General features: G+C 39.9%; 1 protein-coding gene across 2 annotated transcripts; it reads left to right on the top strand.

Annotated features, from left to right (window-relative positions):
- Positions 1-1,229: 1,229 nt before the first annotated feature.
- On the top strand, positions 1,230-10,815 carry LOC310779321. Of its 2 annotated transcripts, XM_083639858.1 has the most exons (8): positions 1,230-1,361; positions 4,662-4,779; positions 6,627-6,666; positions 6,791-6,954; positions 7,048-7,268; positions 8,228-8,348; positions 8,425-8,531; positions 9,273-10,815. In XM_083639858.1, exons 4-8 carry the CDS (start codon positions 6,892-6,894, stop codon positions 9,490-9,492), a joined length of 732 nt encoding a protein of 243 aa, XP_083495984.1. In that variant the 5' UTR covers positions 1,230-1,361; positions 4,662-4,779; positions 6,627-6,666; positions 6,791-6,891; the 3' UTR covers positions 9,493-10,815. The 2 variants fall into 2 exon arrangements, with proteins under 2 accessions (XP_083495984.1, XP_083495983.1); XM_083639857.1 differs by lacking the exons at positions 1,230-1,361; positions 4,662-4,779 and having other exon boundaries at positions 5,478-6,666.
- Positions 10,816-11,069: the final 254 nt, after the last annotated feature.

Below are 11,069 nucleotides of genomic sequence, written 5' to 3'. Positions count from 1 at the left end.
GTATTTATTTAGACAGTATGCTAGTGCTTGGGCCAGTTTCACTCTCGCTGCTCTCTGTCTCTCTCTCTGTGGCCGACCACGTGTTCCCGCCCACCAATGGTGTAACTTGATCACAGAGATTCTCATCTGTAGATCTGGCGCTGCTAGTCGCGGACCAGCTAAAATATAAGGGGAATTGACCTATGGATGAATAGACTGAATGTGCAATAATAAACTAATTATCTCTGAGGAACCAACATCGTATAGGAGGAAGCCCAACTGTTTCAAGTTGGGAGGTGGCTGACCTAGCTGCCAGCAGCTGTAGTCAGAGAAAAGACACCAGGATTTGAACTCCAGAAGCTAGAGCAGTTGCTTTTCCCATAACCTGAGGCCTGTCTAGGTGGGTGGAATTTTTCTCAGGACCATGACTGGAGAAAACCACTTTTGGTTTGTTCTTTTGATTCATTAACCCACCTCTCTGTGTCTATGGTTAGTCCAATCCAGCCTCCAGTGTCCCTGGGCTGTGCCCTCATGTGCCAGCCTCATCACCTGAATGTTGAATGTCATTGTGAACCAAAATATGTTGCATATCAACATATCTAGATAGGTGTATGTCAACGCCTAGACCTGTAGTGGTTGTGTAAATAATGATAGTCTGCTAAGGAAATGGCAAAGGGTGTTGTGGTCAGGGTGACAGATGGGTGTATTGTAAGTTTTCCTTGGACACTGTGTTTGCATCCCAGTGTTTCCAAAGTCTTAATTTCAACCGTGAGTCACATTTGACACTTTTATTTAGCCCTAACCCAAACCAAGTTGTTTTAGTTGCCTAACCCAAACCAAGTTGTTTTAGTTGCCTAACCATAATAAGCAAGTTGTTTTATTTGCATGTTTTGAAATTAACTGGAAACTCGGCGACATTTTCAAATTAACCGACGTTTTCAAATTTACATTGGAAAATGTTGGTTAATTTGTAATGTTGATGTGCAACGTGTTGCAATCTTCAGATGCCTCTCCATGACTCACCATAACTCTCGCTGCCCAACCTCAACCAGTCCAACCAGTAACTTGGCAGAACAGAATCTAATGATGAGAGGGACAGACAAGCGAGGACAATATACTTTGATATGGTAAGTTTAACATAATAGAACAGGGCACACACTCGTCAGGCAAAACAGACACACCTACAATAAAAGCACATACTGTATAATACACTACTAGAGCACATAGCATACACACATCAGGCATGAGCACTTGATGGAGGTAACTGGGTGCACAGGAAACCTGCGTACACAGGGTACTGTATAGGTGTGTCCAGGAAGTGACAGGCACAGGTAGGAGCACGCAGAGCTCTCATCAGACCCACATCACACAGGCTCGCACTGGTAGGTCTTTTTCTTGCTTAACTTTATTGGTATCAATCAATTGAGGTCAGATAAAAAACAACTATTGGTCTGCATATAGGGTTTTACTTCTGCTTGTACCTTTACTTGGAAGTGGACATTTGAAAACACTTTTATCGTAGGCTACAGTATGTGAATATGTGGTAGGTAGGTCTATAAACCCAGACTACCAAACTCATCTCCAGAAGTCATCAGACAATTGGTTCAAGTGGGATCAGATGTTCAGAACGGAAAAATAAAGGAAGAGTCACAGTCCCATTCTCTTCAATAGGATTACCAACATTTTCGTGGATATAAGAAAAGTATTGTATCAGTCAATTACAGTATATATCAATAATATCAGTCAATTGTATCAGTTCCAACATATTCATAACATGTGTCCAGCCTCTTCTTAGTGAGCCTAGTGTGAAACCAAGTCACTGCCTCAGTTGTCTGCAATGCATGTATTAATCCTATATATTTTCACACCACCAGCAAAGGTCAGTAACTAACTTTTTTTTCTGAAAGATCTGATAACTTTGACTGAAGGCAGTGTTGGGCAAGTTACTTTCAAAATGTAATATACTACATATTACTAGTTACTTTCATTTGAAAGTAATAAGTTACTTTACAATATTACTTTCTATGTAGAGTAACTCCTTACTTATTTCACTACTTTTGCATTACTTTTACCAAAACAACAGCAGCAGCAGAATGACATCGCCGCCCCAGAACCATCCCGAAAAATAATTTCAACTGCCTTGAAGTCAGTGTAAACAATCCAAAATTTGAAATGTTATTATTTTCCTTTGTTATTGTCATCTATAGTGGTTATTTGCATAAAAACACACAGTTTGATTAGGAAATTATTGTATCTTTTTTAAATATGTGCTTTGATTTAATGAAACGTAACTCAATAACTTGAGTTACTTGACAAAGTAACTGGTATAATATTACTGAAATCCTATAAGTAATAAGTTATATTACTGAGTTACTGCTAAAAGTAATATATTACATGTAATATGTTACTTTTGTAATGAGTTACCACCAACACTGACTCAAGGTTATTAGACCTTTCAGAGAAAAAATGTAGGAAGTTTAATTTGAGGAAGTTGTGATTGGGCTTCCAAGTGAATGTATGAAAAATCCAGAAATGGGTTGTGGGGGAAAAGTAGCCAAGCCTAAAGGTTTTATTGAGTTTATAAGTTGTATTGAGTTTATAAGTGTTATGAGTTTATATGCTTGTATTGACTTATAAATCAAGAAAATCTAATTAGAATAGAAAATCCTCTATCCTAATCAAAGCAGGGATTGGTTTTTGTATTAACATTTAAACTGAGAAACAATAATGCTGCCTGTCAGTTCAGGGATGTGACATCCCAACCATACAGTAGCTTACAATATGAATGATGTGAAAATATATAATCAGGCCTTACAGTACCAACACATGATCATCCTCGATAGCTCACTCTCCTTCAAATCTCACATCAATAATAATCACCCGGTCTGCCTATTTCCACCTACGCAACATCAATCGTCTCCGCCCTTCCCTCACCCCCCACACCACCGCTATTCTTGTGCACAGCCTTGTCACTTCCCGCATCGACTACTGTAACTCCCTCCTCTTTGGTCTCCCTCAGAAATCCCTCCATAAGCTCCAACTGGTCCAGAACTCAGCCGCCCGCATCATCTCCAAAACCCCCTCCTTCCATCACATTACCCCTGTCCTACAGCAACTTCATTGGCTCCCAGTTAAATTCCGCATAGACTTTAAAATCCTCCTGCACACATTCAAAGCCATCCACAACCTCGCCCTCCTTATCTGTCTGACCTCCTCCACACTGCCACCTCTACCCGCTCCCTCAGATCCTCCTCCTCCATCCATCTCTCTGTCCCTTCTGCCCGGCTCTCCACCATGGGGAGCAGAGCTTTCAGCTGCTCTGCTCCCAAACTCTGGAACTCACTCCCTTCTGACATTCGTAACATTGACACCCTCCCCCTGTTCAAATCCAGCCTCAAAACTCATCTCTTCAAAGTAGCATATTCCCTGTAATTTCCATGGTGTTTTCTTTGTTTACTGTTTAGTTTCTTTGTTTTTGTTCTATCTTATTTCCCTTCCACTCTTTTATATTTTATACTGTTTGCTTACTTGTTGCTCTGCATCTGATTTTACCCTGTAAAGTGTCCTTGGGTGACCTGAAAGGCGCTTTTAAATAAAATGCATTATTATTATTTATTATTACATGATTGTATGTGCTGCCTCAGTCATAATGTTTGAGAGGAAATCAGATTGAAACATTGTGTTTGCCCAACACTCATGTACAGGTAAGTCACATGCTTTACAAGAATCTCAGAAGCACCGCTGCTGCTAAAGGAAATGGTTTGAAGAGGTACTGCAGCCCATGTCCTCACAGTAACATGGAGTGCAGGATAGAGGGTATTTTATGCTTCTGTCCCTCTTCTGTAACCCGTTTTTGTCAAGAATTGGTTTACATTTCGATGCTATGTAACCACCAAACCCACCAACACAACCACCTCCCATCCTCTCCTCTTGATAGAGACCCTGAAACAACATCTGTGACAGTTTTATACCAATATAGGCTACACAGTAGACAGTGGGCACAGATGACAGAATTATTGTTATTAGCTATATGCTGATGTTTGTGCTATTCTGCTTCTTCAGAGACAGGTCTTGAACAAATTACATTTTCTCCTGATCTGTCTGAAAAATATCATTTTATTGTCAGAATGTTCAGAAGATATGTGGCTTCAGACAATGGGCCCAATATTTACTTTGATGACTATGGGAGTCATAATCTGAGATCATGTTCACTCCTCTCATTGCCTCCAAGAGATCCAGGACCTGCCGCAAGTCTCCAAAGTGGGCGCGGCCATGGAGAACCGTGGGCAAAAGCCCAAACAAGTTAATTTCGTCTAACTTAAATCAACAGTGATTAATTATTGTTTATATGAAAAGACTAGTTTTTGTTTGTCATACCTGCAGTCTTCTTCACGTGATGTTACTGTGACGTGTCCTATGGCTGGTTTATGTAGGTTTGGCCATCCCACCTGACAACCCACGTGAGACAAATACAGGAAGTAGCTCAAAGATGGGGTGGCTCACTTTGATATCCCATTGTCTCTGGTTCAAATAGACTTTCCGTTATGCAGAGATAAACTTCAGCAGACATCATGTTGCTGTTTGATCACAGAAAATGATTAGCTGTCAGTACAGTATATAACTGAATTTAAAAAGCCACCAAATGTTACACTAACCTCATAATTAATTTTGTCGCCCCACAGTTATTCTGAACTGAAGAAATGGATTCCCCCCCACAGTTACAACAACAAGTGGCTGCTACAGTTCTCCTACAGTTACAGGCTACAACCATCCAGAGAGAAACACATCCTATAATACAGTGTATGATTGACAATAAACTCAGTAAACGCAACAAACTCATCAAGCTCAAGGAAGCTTTCAAGGACAACAATGACATCAATGGACTTTACCCATGCATAGCGGTGAATGATTACATTTCCCCTTTGATGGCTGCTGTGGTATATTACAATGAGAATATTTGTGATTTCCTGCTACAACAGGGTGCAAATCCAAACCAGACGTCTCAAAAGGGGTTTACAGCTTTGCATTATGCCTCATCTTCCCAAACTGATCGAACAGCTGGTTCTGTGAGGAAATTGCTTAAAGCAAAAGCTAATCCAAATGGAGGGGATAATCGCACCGTAGCTACACCACTACAAAATGCTGCCATCCATGACAGAGAAGATGTCATGAAAAAGCTAATATGTGCTGGTGCAAATGTAACAATCTTTTCTCCGCAACACCCTCAACATCGAGAAGCCAATAAAAGAATATGCAAAGCGGTAAATGACCTTGCATCAAAGGGTCACGAAGTATGTTCCAAAATAAAACATTTTGTTGATCTGGCCATTGCAATACCAGAGAAAAAACCTGATGATGTTTTCAAAATGTGTGACGGTCACATGCTGCAGGAGCATCCTCTGACCCATCTGACCATATATGAAGTAGTCTTTAGTATTACTGGGCCAGGTGCTGAAGAGTACCATCAGAGAAGTATTAAATTGCTGAAGGACACAGGAAATCTGAACTCCTACATTGAGGATGCAGTCAAACGCTTTCCGAACATTCCAGAAAAGTTCACATCTTTAGTTGTTCGAAGTCTACGATCAGTTTTCTGCACAATGAGCGAGATACCAAATGAGATATCGCTGGGTATGATCCCCCACCTGCTGGAAAGACTTTCCTCAAGTCACACTCCTGATGTACTGAAAGCTATTCTGGAAACAATTTACGTGATTACACAGAAAACAGAAGTCGAAAATGGCTGGGATCAGATATTCCTTGACAAATTATGCACAGCAATTGTTCCTTTTGTGCAGAAACAACATTGCTCTGATGTAAGAGTCTATGCATATGGCATACTTGCCAACATGCTTTCATTTGAACATGCAGCTGACATCTTTACAGAAAAGGGAATAACTTCAGTGCCTGAGGATATACTGACATCTGTAGACATGCAAAGTAATAACAACCTGAAGGAAATCATTAGAGGATTGCGAAATCATTTCAACAAACCAAACTCAGAATGTGAAGATTCTACACCAACCAGTAAAGTCTTACCAGGATCCAAGAAAAAGGCAAAAAAGCCAGAGGAGCCAAATGATGAAGTTTGCTCTGCTGCAACTGACCCAACAGCACTTTCAGTTTCAGATTCTGTTCAAAGTTCAAATGTTGAGCCTCTCCTCCCCAACACTGGGAAATCATTAAAGTCACAGGAATGGCTTAAAATCAGTGAAAGGTGGAGGGATACATTAGAGAAGCTTGCTAACACTGGTGACAGTAAAGTAACCAGAGTTGGAAGCATCATGTATGTGAAAGATGCAGAATTCCGCATAGCAAAGGGAAGTGATGGGACTGAAGTCTTCTTGGGGTTGAGAAGTGACGGCACTGAAGTCGCAGTTAAGAGAATGTCTAAATCCAACTATCAGGTATTGAAGAACGAGGAAGGATTTTTACGACTTCCAGAGCTTGATGATACGACCATCGTACGATATGTTGACTTTGCAGACGATGAGAACTTTGGTTACCTTATTCTTCAGCTATGTGAATACACCCTAGAAGAATATATCAGACGTGAATTTCCAGAAGACAATCTCTCTGAAATGAGGAGAGAACTTGTGCATCAGGTTCTCCATAGTTTAAGTGTGCTTCACGGTCAAAATCCTCAGATTCTCCACCGGGATCTCAAACCCCAGAATGTCTTGATTGGTAAGAAATTAGTAAACATGCAATTCACTGTCTGAAATTTAAAAAGTACGGTATACACAAATATTGGATTTTATTTTTTATCAATATATAACATAATTTACTGTCTATGCCATTTGTCCTGCAGATGTTAAGAGGAGGGCCAGATTATCTGATTTTGGCATAAGCCGACGAATACCTGAAGGACAAAAGACTTTACACACAAGAAGTGCAGGAACAAGATGCTGGATGGCCAAAGAGACATTGACAGAAGACACTGATATACCATACAAGTCAAGTACTGATATACAGGTGAGTTAGTTTTTCCCTCTGATTGAGCCATTTAATTGATGACTGGGTGAAAAATTATTCTGTAATTAATAAATTCTTGTGTCAATTCTTAAGGTGGCAGGGATGTTGATTTATTACATCCTCTCTGGAGGACACCATCCATTTGGCAAAGCCTATGAATGTGAGTACAACATTCACAAAGGGATCTCCTGTCTGGAGCATGTTCAAGATGTGGTTTCAAAGGATCTCGTTGAGGACATGATCAATGGAGATCCAAAGAAGAGACCTACTGTGGAGGAATGTTTGGCTCATCCCTTCTTCTGGCCCAATGAAAGGTGAGAGAACGGAAGGACATTTTCCATCACACCTATAGAGAGCCAAAGTGAACGTCACTTCCTGCTTCAGCACTGTGCCAGAGATTTTCATCTGCCATTTATTTTCCCATAGACATTTCGTAAAATGCTTATAAAATAGTTTTACCTGTTCAAAAGAAATGGTTCTGATATATTCAGAGTGAAATGTTCCATGGTCTCTCCCGATTATAGCTGAACCATTTGGTTTGACAAAGTAAAACTATTTTTTATAAGCATTTTACGAAATGTCTATGGGAAAATAAATGGCGGATGAAAATCTCTGGTACAGTGCTGAAGCAGGAAGTGCCACTCACTTTGCCTCTCTATTGATTCTGACAAAACCCTATAATTTGTTTCATTACTCTGCTTGCTAGCATGCATGGCTGTTCAATGCAGTTCTGTAGGGCCAATGGACAGACACTTGAAAAATAACCTCCAAAACTACCCAAAGCATGTCTGTTCAACACATTGATTGCTTGCTCTATGCAAATGAAAAATAATTCAGTCAAGCCTTTCTCATAAAATGTTGATGCTACCTTGGCTGTCGGGGGAGGAGGGTGTTCCATCCTCATAGGCGCGCTCCCCCACTTCTCCAGATAGCACTACACCTCTGCCCGAATGTCCCTGAGTGAGGGATACTGAAATGCACTGACTGAAATACAGGGGAGGGGCTGCAGCTGCAAGGGGTGGAGGGAGTGGGGTGCAACAGGGTGGGTGCTACTGACTACTTTCCTTGTAAGAGTTGGTAACACTGGGTCAGCTATATACTGTACTAGGTTTTACACCTAGTCTTGTTTTCATGTAGGACGTGTTTCCATGGCTTAATGACAATAACATTTTTGGATAATACGACATGACAATATTCCAGCGTTCTGTTTTATATTACGGTATGTTCATGCTGGGAATCATTTAGCCTAAAGTAGCCTACAACTCCTTTTCAGGAGAGTCGAATACTTGAGAAAGATTGGTAATCAGACGGAGGTGGCGAAATATGAAGACGCTGACCAGACACTAATCTGTGAACTGGACCAAAATGGATTCTTCAGTCAGTGGAAAACCAAGGTAACAGAGACATCAATATTGCAGCAATTCTATTTCCCTGGAAGCAACTTTATGAGTGATTTTGTTGGTTTTCCAGTTGCCTCCAGAGTTAGTCCAGAAGGTGGATGCCAAGAAGAAGAAGAAGAGCTACCATGACAACACACTGGGATTACTGCGCTTCATACGCAACCTCCTTGAGCACTAGTAAGTTAGATTGAGGTTAAATCTAGGAATTCAGATTGCCATGCAACTTTTAAAACCTCGCTGACTGACGTAAACTGTTGCATGTAACGGACCTTTTTCACAAGACAGTTCTGAAAGAGCAGTATTTGACAGCAGTATTTTCACACATATTTTCAACATCATAGTCATTCTAAAGACCAAAGAAGACTCTTGCACCAGAGGACCTTCTCTTTGGAGTGGTCTCCTCGAGGGGCTCAGGCAGGCAGAATTGGTGTCATCTTTTAAATACCCTGCTTAAAGGGATAGTTAATTTTTTTAAGCCTAGGAATATTTGTTACTTACTGTACATGATGATGTTGCTTGGTAGAGTTCTTTCTCAGCACAATCCATGCTGTTCCACATAGCTCTGAAAAGTTGGGCAAAAACAAATGCAAGGTCAATGGGGGTCAAGATTTCATCCACAGTGCACACAAAGTATAAATTTCATCATCATCATTTTCATCGTCATCATCATCATCATCATCATCATCATTATTATTGTTATTATTATTATTAATTGGTTTAGCAATATTTGACAGATAAATTACACCATAAACAAGAGTCAGAACAGAGATGCAGAAAATACTGTTAACTATTGCAGTAGACATGTACTTTACTTCATAATTAAAATCTGTCTCTAAATATCCAAGAAGCTCCTTTTTTCTCTTTTAGGGATTGGTGAATTGAATGTTCATTACTTGGTATTTCTGTCTCTGTTTGCAGTGCTGAGGATGCAGCCAACATTGATCTGATGTTGATATTTCCTGATCTCTTCGGATGTGTTTACACGTTTGCCAAAAAACACGACTGGAATTCAAGGCCAGCCCTGAAAAGAATGTTCAAAAAAGAAGACATCACCACTGGTGCTGTAATGAAGCCAGCAAACCCTGAGGGAAGTCTCAGTGCCCCGGTTCAAGAGTCTGGACTCAGTGACCTGAAGTGATCAGGTGAACTCGATGCACTTTAAGAAATTAGTCTGTAATTGTGTAACAATTTAATATGTCCCACTGTAAGAGTCCAATAAGTGCAGGAAAACAGGACAGGAGTCAGGACATTTTATGATATTATTGGTCCAGTTATTACATTATTGGATTTTATTACATTTTTGATCAAGTGCACATTTTATTACATTTTCAGGAAATTATTACATGATTGTGTGCTACATCACCTCCTACATGTTTTTGGACTTGTGTGTGCATGCAGCCAAAATGGTACACATGTTTTTACAGTCTATAGACCACACTCAGTCCCCTGTCCCTACTGTGGTAATGGACAAAGTATGTTGCCTTGTGCACTGGGGCACTGTGTTCTGATGGGCCTATACTACCATGCCCCCTTCTGGCAGTGATAAAGTATCACACCCCTTTGCTTTGCCCCCCGTTTTTATTTTATTTTATTTACATACAGGGAATTATAGTAGCTGGGAGCCTAGAGTGTAGTTGTTTAGTGGAATTTACTGTAGTTGTTTGAAGTAAAATATCAAGCAGTAGTTTGTTGTTTGAGGAAGTTAGATAGATATTGAAGACTGGTTATAGCTGAAACCTTCTTAGACAGAAATGTGAATGGAGACTCCTTTTTATTCCAGAGGTGAATGGTACAGTCAGGCCTTGTTCTTCCATTGAGTGGAAAAGACCTGTGTTTAGCTAACATCAGTAAACAGTAAACAGTAAAACAGTAAACAGCAGCTAGTGGAACACTGGTAATATTTTTATCATTTGTTTTCAAGCTAATACAAAAACACCCCTCTCAATAAAGAAACGGCTTCTGGTGTCTTTAAAAACCCAATAGTGCGACCTTGACTATTGGTCTGTCATTGAAACAGTTGAATTTGATGGGAGATATCATAGTGTGTCCAAACATGCAGGAAACAAAGAAGTTTATGTACATTTATCAAGCTTTTCCTTTCTTTCATACAGTTCTTTTAAAATGCTGAGTGTTGATATACAAGCTACAAAGTGTACATATAACGAGGACTGAAATGCCACTACCTGTTTGTCTATCACACAAAAATCTGAACAGATCTTTGCACTTATCTTAAATATATTACTGCAGCTTGCAAGAGCATGACATTCAAAACGGAATGTTCACCAACTTCTTTTTAGATACAACTAACAAACTGAGAAGTCTCAAGACAAATTGCTTCTACTCATACTAAATCAATGGTAGAAATCGTAGAAAAAGAAATTAATATGCAAGCTTTATCACATGCAGATTATTTTTTATGATTGTTCTAAGCATACTAAATGTTATTCTAAAAAAAATACTGTACGCTTAATCTGTTGAATATTAAAATAAATGTGTACAAATATGTGTGTTTCATTGTGAACCAGGGTTTGTTTTAGGGTTGGTACTGCATCATGAAATGAAACAATAAACACATCATCCCCCCCATATACAGATGTGACTATGCGTCTGTAACCTCGCGTCACCAGGCTCTTTCTCTGGGAGAAAGAGCCTGGTCTCCATTTACAAGGGATTTTGTCACTCGGCCTGTTTCCGGCCTAGACCCCGCCCTAGACA

Source organism: Poromitra crassiceps (genome assembly GCF_964638095.1).
Source record: "Poromitra crassiceps genome assembly, chromosome: 7".
NCBI lineage: Eukaryota > Metazoa > Chordata > Actinopteri > Beryciformes > Melamphaidae > Poromitra > Poromitra crassiceps.
This window is presented reverse-complemented; position numbering and strand designations above follow the sequence as displayed.